Here is a 22,112-nt window from a genome sequence, read left to right as displayed (position 1 = left end):
CTCAACAGGATCATATCCATGGGCCCTTGGAGGTCTAAACCCAAAATGTTACATATCAAACGGGTGGTAGTTTATTTTCCTCTTTTCGTTCAGCAAGGATGAATGGGCAGAAATAGTTTTCCATGTTAACAGGTTGACTTCTAACAGGAGTGGAAACTGGCGGCCCGATTCGAATCCGACAGGCCCATCTTAGAAGTAGGACTTGGTCGACGCCTTAGTCTTTTATGCCTATCCCCTTTGGCCCATGTTCACTGGAAGCCCACTCAACTCTATTATTTAGGATGGGCTTAGTTAAGACCAGTTAACCTGGCCCGTCCAGCTTGTGCTTGCCTGTTCCTGTATGTACAATAATCTAGACTTCATTCTTTTTTCACACGTGTACGTAGTAGTAGTCAATCTAGTCGGTCTTCTTTCTAGGTTTTAAATTTTAACAAGTATGATTTGGGTTCCAAGGATGGACCTAGCTTATATTTCAAGCTTGATAGCTTGGATGGGCCTAGTCCAGCTAATACTCCATAGTGTCCTTATACCCTATACCAAGTCCATCTCTGCCTAACCAATGTCTACATTACCGTTCTGCAACATCACTGTGATATTCCAATATAAATTACTATCCATATCTGGGATTCTCGACTTCTATTCTGAAGATGAAAATCTATTATGAAGCTTTGAATCAAATAGGGTATGTTTGGTTTGAGGTTTCCTTCAAAACAAAAACAGCCTTAGCAACTTCTCTCTTGCTGTCAAAGAACCACATGGAATCTGAGGATATTGCCATATTGGGCCAATCACGATACGGCACATCAGCCTTACATATGTGATCCACGTCTACATGACCAACGTGATGTATTGTGATTGGCCCAATGTATTTGCAAGGAGAAATGTAGATGATGTGGAACCATTAATTAAACACCACTTTTTTAAATCCCAGAGGTTACGATTCATTCAATCATCAACGAGAAAGTGGCATAATTGACTATCTTATGAGCTATTATATTGTAATTCCTAGGCTTGTAAGTAATTACACAATTGTTGTGGGTGCTTAAAAGTCTTCTGCAGTCCGCATTCAGAGATCAAATGTGCCATAGTGGTTTAGAATTAGCCACCAACATAAGCTCAACAATAACTTTGGCATCACCTGTTTGGTTTGAAGGAAAAAGTAGAGAAAGAAAGGGAAAAGCAGGAAAATCTATACAAAATTTGTAAAAGTTTCCTATCTTTCCTTACCTTTCCCTACTTTTTCCTTCAAACCAAACATAGCCTTAGGGATGACAATTTCTCCCATAAAATCGAGGCTCCCCCTGCCCCAAATAGGGTGGGTTTTCCCCAACTGTAAATGGGGACGGGGTTTGTATATAATTCTCTAAACCTGAAGGTATATTAGTAAAATCTCCCTAGCTTTAACATTGATTTCTAAAATATTTCTAAGTTTTTCTTAAATTCTTTAAATAATGTATTCCTATACTTCCATTTTTAAAGTACCCTTAAATTAGCATTATTCAATTCCTAAAATACCCCCAAATTCCAATAATTCTATTTATAAATTATCCACAAAATAGATACTTTTTAGGTGATTGTCTTGAAGCTGGGAAAATTCAGGATTGAGTGAGTGCCCCGCCTGAACCCGCCCCACCACCAGGAATGGGGCGAGAACGGGATAGAATATCTTGACTACGAGGAGGGGGTGCCCTGCCCCGAACCTGCCCCGTTGCCATTCCTACCTCCAACTATCATGTGTGATATCTATGGCTCATGAGCCATCTTAACGCCCTCAAGAAATACTCGGGCTTGCGCCACCTCCAGCTCCCGCTTTCCATGGAGAGCATGTACAAAAAATAAATATATTGCAACTATGTTAAAAATTTCAGGGAAAATGGTTGCAATTACCATAGTAATTAACATGTATTACTAGAGCTTATGTGCATTTTGTTGTAATAAAGCTTTGCCTGTTGTAATTGCTGTTCCTTGTGTTAGTATCAGACTGGCTTCAAGATTTCAGTTGGTACCTTGCATATAATCTGCAGAAGCTACTCCTAGCCAGAAAATTACTGCTATCCGAGCTGTGGTAGATCGATACTTGCCCAACATCTATTGAGTATTAAGCTTCACCTGAAAACATAGAAAGGTGGCTGCGCCTGTCTTTTTTTAACTTACTGGTATAGTTATTGTTGGCTTGTTGCTGCTCCCAACCAAGAAGCAACATATGAACAAGTTCCCCTCTTCATTAATTAATTAAATGGAATGTCCAGAGACCAACCAAGGGAACCTGTTATATCCTAATATTGCCACCAGAGCCCCTTAATTTTCTAAAGCTCCGAAGGCTCTCATTCACATGGAGAACCTTCCTCTCTAATTCAAGGCGGATCTGGCTTGTACCATATACTCGATCCACTAGGCAGTAATCCAGAGCGGTGCCCTACATTAACCTAGGTTGGAAAGACCTTGGAGTAGTGGAGCCTGGATGAATATGATTCTCCTTCCTGGTTTAGCTATGCATTGCAGAAGATATCGACCCAATGAGTGCCCACAGGCACAGGCCACATAAAATCATCTGTACGTAACCAATCACCACGTCCTAATGTCCCCACCAATTAGCTATGGGCCTCTCGACCCCAGTCGCCTTTTGTTTCTCCGTTATTCGTTAAGAAAAAAAGCAGAAAGGGAATGAGTGGGGATTGGGAAAGGCTTTTCGAAAGATACTCTCTGTATGTAAGTAATGCTTTCTGCATGTGATTGTGGCCTACAGACATTACTTGCAATGCCAACCAAATTCCCCCGGCGGGGCGAAGAAAAAGGAGAAAAGAACTCCACTCTTGTACTTAATGAATGATAAAGAACCAACTTTAAACCTTATCATCATTTGGAGAAGTGATCCTCTGAGTCAGAAATATATTAAGAATCCAAATAGTTAATACCTAAAGGAAACTGGATATTGCTTTTATCTGGACTTACTCAAGGTCAAGGCTGGCTGCGCTGGTGTTTCACGACCACGACTACTCCCGTAGCCCACTATCCTCCGGGCTCCTGCTACCATATACTTGGAAAAAATAAAAACTTAGGGCATCAAAAAAAATAAAAAACTTTGTCTGTTTGGTTTGCAGAATAGGGATTCAAATTCCCATTTCCATTCCTAATAGATTGGCATTCAAATGGTCTTGTGATTGAAGATCCATTCAAGCCAATTCTGTTTCTAATTCCGATTTACAGTGTTGTTTGACCCTTTAATGCCAAGAAAGCTCTACATAGTAGCTAAGACTTACTCTATTGATTCACCCTATACAAGGTGGATTTTAGAAATCAAAAAAAGGAATTCAACAAAGTAAATATTCTCAAACTTCAACAATAATAAAAAGGGGGGGGGGGGGGGGGGGGGGGCTTAGAATTGGAAAATTCAAAATGTACCCAGGGCACCAACATGTCCTCTCGTGCACTGAAACTTATTTTTGTTTAATAAATAATCATATTTTTAATTTTAGAAAGAACACGCGTGGACAACTGTAGTGTAGGGTTCAATTTAGGGAAGGCAATATAATTGTATTCTACAAGCTTCTGCACGTAAATAGTTGGCGAGCGCAATAAGAAATTCCCTTGGGCATTAGGCCTTAGCCCAATCGGTTCACACTTCAGTTCAGACTTGTTAGAGCTTTGGCCTCTGACTCTGAGGATCCAGGAGCCCGCCGACAGCAACAGTCGGGATGACCGAGAACAACTCCAAACGACCATGATCACGACATCACCAAGATGACAACGCAAAAGCCACTATTGCATGTGTGTCGCCACATGTCTGGGGATGGAAATGAAATTGACGTATAACGCTTGCTTCAGTTTCTCGAAACAATAAAGAAGACGAAGGTGAACAATTTAGAATTGAGTGTCACCACTGGCATTACAGGGTTCAACTCTTCGTGTTCGTGCTTAGCTTCCTTAATCAAACTTTAGAGAAATAGATCAAGAACAAAACCAAGCCAACCTCACGAAGACAGAGATTTTCAGATACATAGCGTACAGATGCGCGTAAATTGCAGTTTAGAAACGTAACAATGGTCGTCCACACCGGGAAACAGCAAACCACATCTGGGTGAAGGCATGAATATATATGCTCGAAGTCGTCACATCCCTCTCAAATCCACTCTCACCTCATAAGTCATAACTATTTTATATATAAAACTCTTAACAGGGCTGTCTTACTTTGAAATCCCAAAAGCTCCTCCCCCCTCTCTTATCCTGTTGGAATTCCATGACAGTTGTGACTCCGTTCGTTGAGATGGTTCCCATGCAGTCCAAATTAATAACAATAACACAGAGAAAGCAACCAAGTCTAAAATTACTGGGATAATCGCGCATACGCAAAAATGAACAACAAAACAGAGTAAGGAAACGAACAAGGAAGGAATATATTTCTCAGTTTGAAAACTAATACGACTTTCAGAGTCATAGCCATAGATCAAGGAGGAAGAAGTAATAGATTACAACTATCTACAAAAGCAGATGCCACAAACCAAAACTCAAAGTTACACACAGGCTTCCCGCCTTGGCGCTATAGCGAAGAGAAGTTCCAGATCAGGCGGCTGAAAATACCCATTCGTCGGAGGGTCTCTCTTCTTGCCGTAGATTGGTTTCTTCCTCGGAGGCGGTGGGCACACCGAAGCCATTGGAATTCGACAGTCCCGGTGTTTTGGCGTCTCGCACCCTTCCTCAATCATCTCCTCTAATCTCTCGTTTACTTTTATCCCCATCTTCTCTCTCTGTCTCACTGTCTGTAACTCTAGATAAGCGCTAGAAATCGAAGAAGCGAAGAACATCCAACTCAAACTCAATGGAGATGGGATTTATAAAATAGCCTTTTACTTGTGTATATATAGAACGTGGGAAATCACTAATCAGGAGGTTGGTTGTGGCTTACAGCGGAAGCTGTTGGTGAGTGGTGATTGAATATAGATTGTGTGGTGGAGTGGAGCCACCTACAGCTAGGCATGTGTGGCACCAACGTGTCCTTTGGAGAAATGGGCCACTCGTCTACGTGTGCTCAACACGTGGCTCTTCATCCACGGCTTTTCCATATAGCGGCGCCAAGTCCAAGTTGGGGGTCGGTGATTGCGCGGGAACACCAACTATTTGAATATTCATCTCTCTCCCTAACCCTTCCCTAGTTCCCTTAAAAATGCATCTTTTACTTTTATTTACCCTCTAATATTCTATAGCGGCCACCGCCACCGCCAGCCGTATCTTGTGGGCGGCATCAAGGAATAGAATTAGCCACGCCAACGGGCTCCTTCGCTGGTCGATGAACCACGTGTAAAGTTATTGGCGTGTCCTTTTCCAAGATTCCATTTACTTGTATCACAGTAAAGAAAATATAGGCTCGAGTTTGTCTAAATAATGAGGAGAAGCCACTAGACACCATTAAATGCCATTAACAATAATAAAAGAAAAACGCTACTGAAAATGAAAAATGTCATTTTTAATGTCTTTCTAATAATCAGCCCTCAGCTCTCAGCCCTCACGTAAATTGAAAAAACATTCAACGATTCAACCAAGCAATGAATTGGGTGTTTTCCTATTAAACGCCTACATATAGTATTAACTATTAAGGACTCTTTAATGAATAATAACGTCCCAATTCCCACCTGGTCATCATCGGTGTATATGCTCCTACAACCACTACAAAGTCCAATATCTTATGAGGTGTAGTTATTGGTTAAGCAACATTCTATACAAGCCATAAAGCTTGTATTATGGCTATGTTTGGTTTGCAGGAAAATATAGGAAAAAAAAGAGAAAGGTAAGAAAACCTATACAAGGGATTGTTTTTCCTACTTTTTACTTTAAATCAAACACAGCCTAAGTGATCGGCCACCAAAAAACACAAGGGATTTGTTCAAAAAAACACACAATCTAAGCAAACACCGATTCAGAATATAATTGGAATCGCTTTGGACACGGGTTTTTGGGTCAGTGTTTTGATTGTTGGGTTAAAATAGATTGGCCTGTGATAAATTAAAATATCAAAAAAATGAAAAATAATTAAAATAACTGTTGTTTGGATTAAAGGTTGGACGGACTATGTCAGCAGATTGCTTATCAATTCAATGATTTTTAGCAAAAATAGCTGTTTTGGGGCAAAATAGAACCAAGTGTGTATTGTAAACCAGTGTTTTAATATTTCAAGCAGGCGAGTAAAAATTGAAATGCTCTCTAGCTCCCAGTTTTACCGATTGACCAGGAATTTGATCTGTCCAACATTCCAAAACCATCATGTAACCGAGATCAGTCTGAAAAGGCCACCAGTTCCTATATCTACTGATCACAACACATTGTTGGTCTTGTCTATCCAACCATGCATATGAAACATCTATTGTGTTGTGACGACTGATATTCTCAATGTGCAAATAGATGAATATAATTAATAATGTATTGTGGTCAGCAGATCCAAAATCGATTGGCAGGGGATTCTGGTCTTACATGAGCTGAGGAACCTTAAACTCTGTGAAGCCATATTGTTTAAAAACCAAAAAAAAAAAATCGAATATAGGTAATACAGAAGTTGGAAAATCTACTTTCCGATGAAGCTATATCAGTTAGCTTCATCAATAATAACTCAATGCAGTTGAATCAACATTCAAACACAGAAACCCTCCCAACTCCCAAACGCGCTATCGGATAAAAAAACAAAAGCCATTCATAACTCCTAATTAAGCAGACAAAAAAACGTTGAATTGAATACGAGTAGCAGCAGTAAGCGGGTAAATTATGCGAAAAGCCGGTCATCTAACACGGATAATTAGTTAAGCGGCCGACAGAATTCACGGTAGGGTCCATTAGCGTTAGTGAAGAAAAAAGGAGTTAGGGCATGCTAAGCCACCGATACACACTAAATTTAATTCTAATGTAAACTAATAAAAACTAATAATTTGAGAAAATTAAAGGATAAAAAGGAAGAGAGTACACTGCTAAAGTTACAGTGTCAAATATAAGGGTAATTCTATTATATATATATATATATATATAAACGTAAATTTCTTAAAATACCCTTATCATGTTTTTGTACTTTAACTGTTTGAAAATTAATTAATACTATCTCTACTGATTGTGAAAATTGACTAACACCACGTGACCTATAAAATTTTTTCATAACCCAATATTACCTCCCCCACTCTTTCCCTTCTCATACCTCCCCCTCTGCCTCTATTTCTGGTTTCTCTTTCCCTTTTTATGGAGATGGACTAGTCGACGAGCATGCGCATGAAAAGGAGAAGACCGGTTCAATCCGACACGGAGACCAAAGTCCTCTCTCTGATGTCTTCTCTCTCTTCCTCTCAGCAGCTGCAGTACAAGTCCGAGCATTGGAGAACAAAGAGTCTCCCATCTCTTGTCTCTCTCAAATTCACAGCTCAAACTACCAATTACATGAAATCGAAAGTTGCAAGTTGAATGACAATTCCCGATCAGATACACAGCGGCGGAGGAAGTTGCAGCGGAAAGGAAGTTACAACACGTCTCTGCTTTATCTTTATCTCAGTAGGGAGATGGTGCTTTATCTCATTCCAGCAGCGGAGCGGAAGTTACAGACGGTACTTTATCTCATTCTAGCAGTTGCAAGTTGAACGACAATTCCTGATCAAGTACACGGCGGCGGAGGAAGTTGCTTTATCTCACTCCTCTCTCTCGACTTCTCTCAATGTGAGTTGCAGGCGAGTATCCAATACCGACCAAGGCATCTGTCAAACCAGATTGAGAAACCATCATGTTTCTGTTACAGTTGCAGCTGCAACTGAAGAATTGAATTGCCTGGAATATAGTTGTTTTTAAACTTATATCAGTTCAAAAGACAGTCTGTTAAGCAGTTGGCTAGTCTGTCAGTCCAGTTGTAATGGTTGTAATGCCAACTATATTAACCGCACTAATTAGAAGCTCGAGTTAGTTTTTTGGTGGATCAATCCTCTCCCTCTTTTTCTCTCTCTTCCCTTCTCTTCTTCCCTTTCCTCTCTTCCGTTCTCTCTTTCATTTCCTTTCCCCTGCAACTCGTTGCAACCAAGCTGTAACGGGGAAACCGAATATAGGTCGATGGCGACGGAAGGAAGATAGACAAGTTGTAGAGTTTCTGGGAAGTCTCTGCCATGGTGGCTCGGACTGACGAGTTCTGGGGTGAGAGTGAGACACCCCATGCGCTTTTATAAGCTCAAAACCGCAGACGCAGAGGCCGTGAGAGAAGGAGATGAGTGAGAAAGGTACTGTAACTCATTGCAGCAATTCTCCTCTGTTTTCGTTTGAAAGGGGTCATCGCCGCCGCCGCTGCAATGAACACGGCATATTGCCTTCTCGCTTTCTCGCTCTCTCTTTCAATACCCACTTCATGGACCTGAAACTGATCGCTTTCTCGTCATTGCCGTGAACAAACTCGAGTTGGAAGGGAAATCTTTTCTTTCTGTATATCTCTCCATCAGCCGATTACAAGATTTATATATAGAGGTAGAGTTAAGTTAGCTCCCTCTTGCGATTAGGATACAAACTCCTAAACGAAAAAGGAAAAACAAATCAAGAACAACAAGAACAACTATACAGCAGATAGGACTCATACAACAAGAGATAAGACTATGCTACTAAGAAGGCGCGGGCTTAATACCCCCCTCCAGTTGGAGCATGTAAACGGGAAATGCCCAACTTGGCAAGAAGATGTTCTAATTGTTGCCTGCCCAGGGCCTTCGTAAACATATCAACAAGTTGCTCGGAAGTCCTGACATAGGAAAGTCGTATATTCCCATTCTGAATTTCATTGCGAACAAAGTGACAGTCTACTTCAATGTGTTTAGTCTTCTTATGGAAGACCAGATTCGCAGCGATATGCAAGGCTGCTTGACTATCACAGTGTAATCTTATAGGATTAGGATGACCAACTCCTAATGAATGCAGCAACCCTTTTAACCATTTCAATTCGCATGCAGTTGTTGCCATAGACCTATATTCCTCCTCAGTCGATGATCTGGACACTGTAAGCTGCTTCTTTGTCTTCCACGAGATAGGTGTTTGTCCCAAAAATACAAAGTATCCAGTGAGAGAGCGTCGTGTCAGCGGACACCCGGCCCAGTCAGAATCACAGTAAGCATACAATTGAAGATCACTGTCGGCCGGAAGGAAAATTCCCTGTCCCGGGTTACCTTTCAAATATCGCACCACACGTAAAGCCGCCTCCCAGTGTTCTTCACGGGGGTTCTGCATAAATTGAGCAAGCACATGTACACAGTAGGACAATTCAGGACATGTAATGGTTAAGTAAATTAAACAACCCACAAGCCTCCTATAACTCTCTGGTTTTACCATCAGAGGACCATCTGCCAGAGCTAGTTTATGATTTTGTTCTAGGGGAAGTCCAACTGGCTTAGATCCTAGCAATCCAGTTTCTGATATGATATCTAAAGCGTACTTTCGCTGACAAAGGACAATACCTTTCTGGCTTCTGGCGACCTTCACTCCTAAAAAATACTTCAAAGCTCCCAAGTCTTTCATGTGGAAGCATTGGCTCAGATACTTCTTGAATCTCCATATACCATTGCCATTATTTCCAGAGATGACAAGATCGTCCACGTACACCAAGATATTCAACTGTTCCTGCTTCCGTCGTAGTGTAAACAAGGAGTAATCAGATTGTGACTGGGTAAAGCCATACTGTTTCAAGGCCGTCGTTAGTTTAGCAAACCAGCAACGAGGGGCCTGCTTCAAACCATAAAGCGACTTGCGCAGCTTGCACACCTTCCCAGGTAGTCTCGAAGCAAATCCAGGGGGCATCTTCATATACACTTCTTCTTACAGATCACCGTGAAGGAACGCGTTCTGCACATCCATCTGATGTAGTTCCCAGTTTTTAGCCGTAGCCACTGCAAGGAATGTACGGACTGTAATCATCTTTGCCACAGGTGCAAATGTTTCATTGTAGTCTATCCCCTCAACCTGTTTGTTTCTGAATATCACCAAACGTGCCTTGTACCGCTCTATTGTGCCATCTGAGTGGTACTTTATCTTGTAGACCCATTTACTTCTGAGCGCCTTTTTCCCTGGCGGCAAGTCCATCACTATCCAAGTTCTGTTGTTTTCTAAGGCTTCAATTTCCTTTCTCATTGCCTCTCTCCAACAAGAGTCCTTGATAGCTTCTGAATAGCTCTAGGGCTCATGATTAGCTGTGACAGCTGCTAAGAAAGAGCGGTGTCGCAAAGAGAATTGATCACAATTCACATAATGTGTTATAGGATAGGGAGTACCTGAGGAGTGAGATTGGCAAGATGACCTGGCAGAAGGGCTCAGACTGTGGTCGGAACACCATGTGGTTTGTATGACGTAATCCTTGAGACGGGTGGAAGGATGCTTCACTCTATGACCTTGTCCAAGTTGCTCATTCTCTGCATTCGTTTCTTCCATAGAACCCCCCCCCCCCCCTTACTCTATGCTCCCCTTCATTATTTTCACACCTGTCGCCTTGTCGTGTCTCTCTTATGACCTCACAAGTACCATTACCCCTTCCTCTTTCACTATCTTCTTTGCCACACTCTTCAATTTCCTCATATTTATAAGCAAGAGTACCATCATCGGGTTTGCGTTTGACTTGTTTTTCTTCAATAGCATAAGGAAACTCAGTTTCTTAAAACACCACATCCCTAGAAACAAAGTATTCATTATTTTCTAAGTCATAAACTCTCCACCCCTTCTTGCCAAAGGGGTATCCCACAAAGACACAACGTCTGGCTCTACTGGCAAACTTGTCCCTGGTACGATTCAGGCTTCGTGCATAACACAAACACCCAAATGTGTGCATATGTTTGTAACTTGGTTTCTGCCCATACAGCATCTCATACGGTGATTTACCCAAAAGGAGAGTGGAGGGGGTCCTGTTGATCAGATAACCAGCTGTCATAACACATTCTTCCCAAAACTCAATAGGGAGGTTGGCCTGAAATCTAAGAGCTCTGGCAACATTTAGTATATGTCTATGCTTTCTCTCGACACGTCCATTCTGCTGCGGTGTTTCCACACATAAGGTCTGATGTATTATACCATGCTCAGAAAAATATTCCTTCAAGCAAGTAAACGCAGTACCATTGTTGCTTCTAACTATCTTCACCAATTTTTCATATTGCCGTTTAACCATAGTAACGAAGTTCTACAGTGTTTTGCCCACTTCACTTTTGTCATTAAGTAAGAATATCCAAACGGCTCTTGAGAAGTCATCAACAATGGTCAAAAAATATGTGGCACCACAAGACGCCCGTACCGAGTACGGACCCCATAAATCACAATGAATCAAATCGAAAGTTCCTTTAGCATTGTTTTCACTAGAATCAAATGTACCTCTTGTCTGTTTGGCTTTTGAACAAACTCCACATATCTTATTTCTACTATCACATCTAAAGTTCAAATCAGGAAGAAGTTTAATTACTTTCTCAGAGGGATGACCCATTCTCTTGTGCCATAACTCGTATGAAGCTTCAACCTTTGCTTTGTGAACCTTGTTTGAGCACACACCTTTGAAGCAGTAGAGCCCTCTGCGTAGTTCACCCGCACCAATCACCATCCTCGAAGTGCGGTCCTGTATAACACAAAACTTATTAGTGAATTGGATATTACAATTTGACTCTTCTAATAATTGCGACATAGATATCAGGTTACAATTCAAACGAGGAACATAAAGCACATTAGTAAGATTCATGCGATCATTCAAAATGACGATCCCTTTCTTTATTGCCATGACATGCTTTCCATCGGGCAATCCAACCTGACAACCGGTCAAGGTCTCGGTATCACGCAGGTGGTTCAGGTTTCCTGTCATATGATGCGAAGCTCCTGTATCAATTATCCAATTCATACCTGTCAACTTCTCGTTTGTGTTGGGTTTGCAATAATTCAACAGATTAAGAAAAGTGGACCACTGTTCATTAGTCAATCCACCGAAAGCAGTGCGATCTCCCTCTGTCGCATGGGTCGGTTTAGAAGTTTGCCCTACCGCTTATACTGCATTTGATCTCTATCCGCCTCCACGTCCATGACCAGATTTACCTTGTGTTCCTCGGCCTCGAGCTTTCCCACACCCAGTGGATCTCGGTCGGTCTCCCCACCAGTCCGGGTAGCCGATAAGTTGAAAGCAACTCTCAACCTCATGTCTTGTGCGTCCGCAATTTGTGCACGCTCCAGATTTTTCTTTTGTATTGTGTCCCGTTCTTTTTGTGCCACCTTGAGCTTGCACAACAAAGCTCATCGCCTCTTTTCTTTCTTCTTTGCCGCGGGTCATGGTTCTCAGCCGCTCCTCTTGTATCACCATGGCATAGGCTTTGTTCAAGTTTGGCAGCGGATCGGTGCCCAGAATATTGGAACGCACTGTTCCATATACTAAGTCATCCAAGCCCATCAGAAACTGATGGACTCTTTCTTCTTCTCGTCTCTTCTCCAGTTTTGCAGCGATGTCACGATTGGGAGACCTGCCTGTTTGCTTGTCGCAAGATCTGCCTTGAGTTGCTGAATCCTTGGCCCATTGCCCACTGAGAACCGTTCTTTGATGTCGTCCCACAGGTCCTTCACAGTCTCCATGTACGTGATTGTAGAGCGTAGGCTTAGTTCTATCGTGTTGAGGATCCATGAAACCAGCATCGAGTTTATAGTCCACCAGTCTTCTAGCTCCGGTGAATCATCTGCGGGCTGAGATATAGTTCCATCAAGAAATCCGATTTTCTTCTTGGCTCGGAGCACCATTCGCATTGCTCGAGCCCATTCCTCGTAGTTATCTCCTTTCAATTGGACTTGGGTAATTATATTACCCGGATTGTCGTTGGTTGCCAGGTAGTACGGTGAGACCACCTTTCTGCTTCCACCCTCACCTTCATTTTGCTTCTCTCTTCCATCTGCCATGATTGATCGACCAAAGCAAGTTGTCTCCGTTTCCTTATTGATTTCAGCAAAGATCAGATACTGGCTTTGACTGACTGTCACAAACAAAGCTCTACAGAATCCTCAGAGATTCACTTCACGAGCAATGATCCGAAGTAATCAACTGTCGCAGCCACCAGCTTTGACAATCGGAAGCAAAAAAAGAAAAAAAGAAAAACTCTTCAGTGATCTGTTCTACGAACAGAGGTCAAAGAGGGTCGAACGAGCAATGATCTGAAAATATTGCAGCCACTAGCTTTGACGATCGAGAATAGAGTTCTGCAAACTCTTCAGTGATCTGTTCCACGAACAGAGTCAGAGAAGATCGAGTATTGCAGCCTCAGAAGGCGGTGCGAAAGTCGGACGTTCTTCAGCGATCTGTTCCACGAACAGAGGTCAGAGAAGATCAAGCATTGCAGTCTCAGAAGGCGGTGCGAAAGTCGGACGTTCTTCGCTCTGATACCATGAACAAACTCGAGTTGTAAGGGAAATCTTTTCTTTCTGTATATCTCTCCATCAGCCGATTACAAGATTTATATATAGAGGTAGAGTTAAATTAGCTCCCTCTTGCGATTAGGATACAAACTCCTAAACGAAAACCAAGAACAACAAGAATAAATATACAGTACATAGGATTCATAGAACAAGAGATAAGACTACGCTACTAAGAAGGCGCGGGCTTAATATGCCGCAATTGAAATCAAACCAAACGGATTCTGTTGCTTTCTCGTCATTGCCGCAATTGAAACTGATCGAAATCTCTCCTCTGCTCCTCAATTATCCCGTGTTCGCATTAGTCTCGCTATTAGCTTGGCGTTCATCAGATCCACACCCGTGGCTCACAGCGTTCAACTCTAGCAAGGCCTCTCTTTGCTTTATCCGCCATCAAATCCGTACAGATCAAGGGGTTTTCATTGTTGCCGTTTCATCCCTTTGCTTTGTCCGCCATCAACTCGACGGTGCTCATTGTTGCCATTATTATCAAAGGGGTTTTTAGGTTTAAAAATGATAGAGATATAAGTGCTGAGATCGCCTAAGAGCCACTGAGTTTAGTATTTCTTTCTCTTTTTTCTGAATTATTTTGAAAATTTAAAGAAGAATAAAGGGCAAAATAATTTTTTTCATCTTTTTATTACTATTGGTAAGGAAAATATTAGTCAATTGTCAAAAACATTAGTTTTCAAACAATAAAAATACACTTAATCAATTAACTAAACTATAAAGATAATTCAAGAAATTTACCCTATAATGGGTGATAGGCGTATCGGTGGGGCTGGACAAAGCCTATTATTGACCGCATCATCCCAACTCTTTCTTAATTTAAGGACCAATTGGGACGATGTGCCACAGCATTCCTCCTTTAATTTCTTTGCGAAATCCACATTTGTCCCAATGGTTGTGGTTAGTGGTTACCACATACTCATTCTCATGTTCGACTCGAGGCTGGTTGGTTCCGATTCGCTTATCGACTCTGTAGATCAAGCTGTTCGCCTACGGCCTACCTAATATATATGTTTAATTCTTTAGAATATAAACCCAAATACCCAATTGATGAGCCAATAAGATGATGCCAAGCTATTTTTCACTGTTTCATTTTTAGTTGATCTACACTGGAAATTAGCCCAGTTTCAACCAAGGAGGATTCCAATTTATTTAATGGAGAGCTAGTGATGTATGAGGGTGATGCTTAAAGCCTTAAACTTAATTTCCCAATTAATGTTCTCACTATACATCCAAAGTACTGCTTATGCATGACGTTTATACATTATATAGTTAGCAACTTGTACGTAAGGGAGCCTCTCTAGCTAATAATATAATTAACCTTCCAAGTTCAAACCATGTAGACCATTTATGGCTTTGTAACCATGCAATACCAGCAACAACCGAGGGAGAGCTTGACATACTTAGCGCTTCGCTCAATTATATTTACTTACCCTTAAAAAAAATATTAAATTATATTCATGGCTTTGTAACCATGAAATTAGTACCGTCATGACTACTTTCTTTTTTCTATGAGAAAAGTATTTTGATTTTTTCAGTTTTCAATGTAGTGGGACAAGTAATAAATTATGCTGGGCAGTTTGGTAAACATGTTACATGTTGTATGATTAACTTAAATTCTGTCTGATCAATACTATCCAAATCATGGTTTTGAAAATCGGACTGAACAAGACGGTTAGATTGGTTGACTCAATGTTTTTGAATCGTGGTTGATTCGAACGGTCGGACTGTTTGGCCTAAAAGCTGTTCAGACAACCAGTTTTGTTTCACCCTTAATCCGTTATTGGGTCAAAACTCATTGACTTTGTCAGAAAACCGCTGACCTGGGCGATCGAACTGTCGACTCGTTCGAATCGGTCAGCAGTTCGCAATATAAAGTAATGTGCAAACTGTCCGAACCATTCGGCCCAGACAGTTGAACCGCTGACCCAGAAACCAATAGCTAGAACGGTTCAATTTTTGGGTTGGTTTTTAAAACCTTGGGTTGACTTGAGATCCCTTTAAGTAATTGGTTCTGTTTCACCCAAAAACCATTTTTCGGTCAAAAATTGTTGATTTGGTCAACAATCTATTGACTTAGGCAATCGCACCATCGATTTAGACAATAGTTTTTGACCATTTTTTATTTTAAGTTTTTATTTCTTTAAAATCAGAAACAAGCCATCTATTTGAACTTGACAATTAGACCATTTGACCTGAGAACCAGCGGCTAAAATGATTCCATGTTGGGTCGGTCATGTTTTAAAAACCTTGACTCAAACAGTGGCCATGAGTAAACCTGTTCATGTGTCGGGCTGAACCAGGCTCAGGTCAAGCTTTTGCTTTTCATTAACAGGATTTTTGAGGCCCGAGCCCAAGCCTAACCTGACCAACAAGTCTACAACTTGGGCCCGAGCATGGCCCTCATAGAAAGCCCGTGCCTGAGCTCGCGTGTCGCCTCTGAGACTGAGAAACGGTAGTTGCCTGTTTGGGTTCGCGCCAGTTCTTGAGAATGAGAGTGAGGAGAGAAGATAGAAAATGAAGACTGAAGAGTGGGAATAGGAAAGGGTTATTCAGCTAAGGTTTAGAATAGGTTACACTTGGTCGGGCTGGGCCGAGCTAAGGCCGAGCTTTTATAGCAAATCCCGAGCCTGACCTATAAAACTGTTGGAATTGTGCTTTTAGGCCCGAGGTCAAGGCCGCGGGCTAGTATCTATGCACAAGCCCGTTTGAGGATCGGGTCGGGCCAGCCCGTCGGGCTGCCTGGCCCATGAACAGGTTTACCCATGAGCTGAGTTCATCGGAATCAGAAAGTTGGAAATTAAGTAAGGTATTGGGACAGAAGAAAAGGTTTTAATTTCTGTACAGTGATTGGACACCACACCAGCTGTTAATTGCGGATGAATGTATAAAGTTAGGTTAGGCCAAGATGACATTAAGCATGCCACAATAAAGCTAATTATAAAACCACTACCACCTAACACAACATTGGGCCTGTTTAATTTCATTGTCCTTTATTAAGGATTTGTAAGATATCTTTCTTGAAAAACAAGAAAAATAGTTGAGAAACGTTTTTAACAATTATTATTATTATTATTTTTATATTTTTTACAGCCAGCGCCATTAAAGATTATTCTGAATAGTGAAAAACCCCATAATAATTGGGGAAAACATCAATTGAGAGAAATGTCTAAATTTTTTTCACACAATTGTGGAAAAATATTTATGTGATAAATAATTTAACTAAACAACATTTTGAATGGCATGGAGGGAAATGGCTATGTGGCGCTGAATTCATACTGTTTTTCAGATAAACGATGGATAATGGATACAAACATCATCATAGGTTGTTGCATGTGAAAGCTAAGACAGTTTGTGTATGCTGTATACCAAGTCCGACCCGTCCACTAACGTTTGAACCCATCATTCATTCCCAAAGTGGTGGGTGGAGGGTGGAGGGTGGAGGGTGGAGGGTGGAGACGGGACAGAAGAACCACCTAGGAGCAGGGGAGACTTTATCACACACATACTGCGGAAATTGATAACATCTTTGTCTACTGTAACTTGGAAAATCTCCATTTTATTTGCTAACATCTCAACCGAACGAAGGTAGGGCCACCCGCCAATGCCCAATCTACCCACCAGGTTAACAATAAATCTTGCTACTGTCTTAAAGTCGAAGTTGTCGAATCTTTCCCGATCTTCAGTTTTCCCCAATTGGATCCGGGACTCTTGAGTTGAGTAGAGACCTCCAACGACCAAGTCAACATTTGAACGAACTCCAGCTAACCAGCAGACCATCTTCCCCTGAATTCCAGCAAAGTAATTCCCAAAGGAATGTTGGATTCCTCTTTCGCGTTTTGCCAAATGCCAGCCATGAAGACAAGAATACCATTTCACTCCATCATCGACATTTTCTTTTTTATAAAGAGATAAGGGTAGCATATCCCCAAAAATCATTATCACAAGTATATGCTAGGGACCAAGGGAGATCACATAGAAACTTTTGTGTGTGTGTGTGTCTTTTTCTTTTTTGGTAATTAAATTTGGTTATTAGATTTGGGTTGGCCCTCAATCCAATTCAGTCCATCTAATTTATTCCCCTACTTTATTAGTGAGAGTCAAAAGAAGGTTCAAAGAGATTTAAGAGGAAAGCAAGGATTGAAGGAAGATGTTATAAACATTGACTAGACAGAAATTATTAGAGAGGGTAAGGATAGATTTTATTACAGAAAATTAAGACTTAAGGGGGTCTTATTGTGTTATAATATTTTTAATAATTTAATTTAAAAACAAAAAAGCACATATGTGAGAAATGAGAAGAGAGGGAGGTTCATGTGAGCATTGAGATGAGGGTGCTCTCGACCTCCCTCTTTCCTCTGTATAATATGAATATAGATATGGATATGATGTATAACATGCACATATATAAAATGTTATCCCAGTGGGTTACCTGGGTTCGCATTATTGACTTGTTATGCTTTGATGAAATAACCTTGAATTTGATGAATGAACTAGTAAGTTACTATCTTGTAGGTTGTGATTATGTTTTTCTGTGTTTTTGCTGTTTAGACTATATATGTACATTTGAACCTACAACATTCATGGCAATAGCACGAAACTACAAAATTTAGCTAATAGCCTTTTTTCTTAAATATTTTATTCATTTCATAATTTAGATTTGCGTGTTCTTATATATTAAGTTTTATTCTTTTTTCAGAAGTGGCACCTCTACTTGTGATTTGTGGCTCAAGCTCTAGATCCAAGCCCAGCAGTTGCTCCTCAAAGCTCTCAACAACTACTTTTTTGAATATGTAACTAGAAAGTCAAATTCGTTGGCCCATCTTTTTGCATGTATCTCATATGACTCATCTATCCACAGCCATGTAAATTATTATATATCAGTGAAGTGCTGAGATTGCATCTTTTTCTAAAAAAAAGAACAAATAAAAAATATCTGGGTCTGGGCTTGGGCTAGCCAACTCAGGCTTTACCTCAGGTTAGTCTGGGCTCAAGATTGGATCGCTTCTGTGTGCTGGGCTAGGATTGAAACCTAAGCTCAACTCAACCTCCCTAAGTTGCACCCCCAGTTGTCAAATCCAATGCATTGGAATCTGTGGCACTGCACCATTTTAACAATGTTTAGGAGATAATTCATTTTGCCCCTTTAACATTTAAAGTTCAGATGAAACTGCTGTCCTAACTTAGTGCATTGAGAGCATGCATGGACCTCCACAAATCCAGACTTTTACAGTGAGATGTCATGTTATTTGATATAATTGATCTCATCATTTTTGGAATTAGTTTGATAATATACATGTAAGATGATTTTGTTATTGTCATTTCAATCCATGGCAGAAGAGGTTGATCATCTTATCCTGATTACAGAATGTGTATGTAATCCAGTTCAGCCTCTCAGTAAAATGGCAGAATTTCTTTTTGAAACTTATGGAGTACCTTCACTGGGTATAAATTGGCATAAAGGGGGTGTTTGTTTTTGGGATTTTGAGAGGGGTGGATTCTATTCATTAAGAAATTCATGTTTTTTTTTTTTCTGATTTATGTGGGGGCTATAAAAGTTTATTTTCATGGGTCTAGGTGGATAAATTGACTTTTCCATATTAGAAAAGTTGTCAACACTTTTATGAGACAAAAATGATTATTATATTATTTACCTGAAAAGTCAATAGGGCCTAAATCTTCTCGAAACTTCTTTTAAATTTATTTATATACAAGTTAATTAGTTGAGGAATATAAGCATCTCTTTCAGCTGGGTACCTAGATCTGTCAACTGCTTCAGAGTCATTACCAACAGGAGTTGTTTTTCATTGTTTGGTTATCATGTTCTGATGTGCGAAGGCTGGTTTTTGTACTTGTGCTATATTTTCACAAATAAGGCTAACTTTTACCAAAGCAAAATAAACCATATTTTTAGGAATACTTAAGTGGCTGTCAGCCTTGAATCTTGATATCTAATTGTCTAGACATTGCATGGTCAACTATGGCCAGTGGTATTTTTCTTTTATTTTCAAGAAAATCTCCATCTTCATTTTTAGGAACATTTTTGGGAAATATAGGAAAACAAATTGAAACTGACTTCAGCAGTCTGCGATGTATTAGAAGTGGTAACAACAACAACAATAAACGGTCAATGTCATTTCCATTTGATCAACAGTCTGCATTGGCCATATTATCAGTATAATGTATTTTATTAATTGACAAGTGTAAGAAAGAACAAGACTACTCTTCAAGTATCTTAGATAAGTAGGGCATAACAACAAAACTGCATTGACCACATCATCCAAGCTCTTCGTGTGGGGACTGGCAATATTGAGGTCATCCAATAAGAAAAGGACAGGAGAGAAACACAAGAACCTTTATTAATGGTTCTTTAAAATGTTTATCAAGTGATAGAAATATGATTTGTTAACCTTAGTCTTTTGAAAAGATGAGGAAAATGTTTCTGTTTAACTTATTTACTTGATGCAGAATTTCTGTTTAAATTTTCATGGGCCGGGCCGGGCCGGGATTTTACTATTCATTAACAGAAATATGTTAGGCCCGAGCCCGAGCCTGGCTCGACCAACGGGCCTACAACTTGGGCCCGAGCCCGGCCCTAATAAAAAGCCCGAAGCCCGAGCCCGAATCCCGACCTAATAAAAAAAATTAGAAATTTTCCCTATTCAATAATCATTATAAATCAGAATTTATTTACATTAAAAAATATATAAATTCAAAATTTATTTATATTAAAAAATATATATAAAGAAGGGAAAGAGGATGTGGAGAAGAAGAATTTGGTTGGAAAAAGAAGGGAAAGAGGTGAAAAAAAGAGGGGTATTCAACTAGGTTTTCTAGGTTTATTTATAGGTCGGGTCGAGCTGGGCTCGGGCCGGGCTATTTTGGCAAATACTGAGCCTGGCTCGAATTTATTACGGGCCGAGCTTTTTGGCCCGAGGTGAAGCCTGCGGGCCTACATACCTATTCAAGCCCGTCCGGGGACCGGGCCAGCCCGTTGGGCCAACCGGCCCATGAACAGGTCTACTTATAATTAACAGAAACTTCCTCATTTGTAATTCGCTATTTTTCTCCTAATTTATGTCGTGCTTCTTGCAGTTTTTGGTAGAGAACCTACAATTGAAGCTTCCTGCATAACAAACATTGATGGTTACTGATTAGGGTGGATTTGGCCCTCCAATGATATTGTGACACATGGCACCTCGAAACAATTAAGTGACACCTGTAACCACTTAGGCAACAACTTGCCTTAGCTAAGTTGATGGTGTCCCATGCGTCGACCTGGCAACCTGCGAGATGTGCTCGCCGACAAATTCGGCATGTATATCCTAACACTCGCACGATCCTTGGAAGTTGGCCCACATGCCGAACGATCCGGAGGGTGGTCAACGTGCATGGCAGTTGCCTCAGGAAATCTTGGACCACTTAGACGACTTCTCGGAAATCTCGGATGCGGTGTGTGAAGCCCACGCCAAACAATGCCTATATAAAGGCACCAACCCCAATGGCATAGGGGGGCAAAAAAGCATATTCTAGCTCTCATACTTTGTGATTTTTAGTTTGCAGTCTACTATGAGAATACTGATTTAAGCATCGGAATGACCTCGCCGGGTTAGCCACCCTAGGTCCTCTGACCTTGATTCCTTGCAGGTCTCTAAAGAACTACAAAGCTCAACAATCAATCCATCTCACCACCAGGCAGCCCGGCCCTCTGGTCAGCTCGGCATTCTTGTCAGCTCGTCGCCTAACCTGTCTAGCTTGGCCCAGTTAACTCGGCACCTAATCTGCCCCCAGCTCGGCCTGGTCAGCTCGGCATCCAGGTCCTCATCCAGCAAAAGTTCACATCAGCCTCTAAGTCATCGGCCACTTGGAAGCAGACCAAATGACGAGTTACTTAGCACAAAAAATTGATTCATCAATTGACGTCGTCTATGGGAAATGCTACAAAAAGCTAAGTTCTCATCCTCCGAAAGGCTAAGTCCTCTTCTTCTAGAAAGCTAAGTTCTCACTTTTGGGAAAATAAAAGCTCTCACTTTCTAGTTTCCATTTTTTATGAACTCAAAGACTATGCAGGAAGTTGGTGGCCAACAGACTAAGCAGCTCTACCAACTTTATTTCAACTCGGATAAATCATCATCTGTCCTCTTCGCGAAGTACCCTCTACAAAGATGAGCTCTTTGTGGCTTTCGCGGGAGTACGCGGCCAACAGACTGCATGGACGCCCTTTCCAGTCGAGCCTTCCAAGGCTCGTGTGCGAACTAGTGACCTAAAGTCAGTAGCGCTGCCCCTGTAGGTCGAGCTCCTAGTAGCTTCTTGTAGGAGTGGGTAACTGACGTCACTGACAAGGCTAATGCAGCACAGCCGTAGCTCTAAGGTACCGAGCTGATAAAAGACCTCAGCACCACATAAGACCCAGTCGCCTCTTCGGCATGGGCAAAATTAAAGATCAAGGAGCGTGGACTACAAGTCACTCCTAGAGCATAAGGGCTAAAGTACCAAACTGGGAAAGACTTCAGCACCACCTAAGACATAGTCGCCCCTTCGGCATGGGCAAAATCGAGGGTAAGGAGAGTGGACAGCGAGTCGCTCCTAGAGCCTGAAGAATTGAATCGACGCTTACGGGCTCATCGAATTAGTCATTTCAGGCCAAAAGGAGCAATCTACGCAGATTTGGCCCTTCAAAGATATTGTGACACATGGCACCTCGG

General features: G+C 41.2%; 1 protein-coding gene across 1 annotated transcript; it reads right to left on the bottom strand.

Annotated features, from left to right (window-relative positions):
- Positions 1 to 4,370: 4,370 nt before the first annotated feature.
- LOC104601057 (cyclin-dependent protein kinase inhibitor SMR4) lies at positions 4,371 to 4,873 on the bottom strand. The gene has a single exon (XM_010264247.3). The coding sequence runs from the start codon at positions 4,800 to 4,802 to the stop codon at positions 4,512 to 4,514; it is 291 nt and encodes a 96-aa protein (XP_010262549.1). The 5' UTR covers positions 4,803 to 4,873; the 3' UTR covers positions 4,371 to 4,511.
- Positions 4,874 to 22,112: the final 17,239 nt, after the last annotated feature.

Source organism: Nelumbo nucifera, chromosome 2, assembly GCF_055504915.1.
Source record: "Nelumbo nucifera cultivar China Antique chromosome 2, China Antique-T2T, whole genome shotgun sequence".
Taxonomy (NCBI): Eukaryota; Viridiplantae; Streptophyta; class Magnoliopsida; order Proteales; family Nelumbonaceae; genus Nelumbo; species Nelumbo nucifera.
The sequence above is the reverse complement of the archived record's forward strand: the minus strand, read 5'-3'. Positions and strand labels throughout refer to the sequence as shown.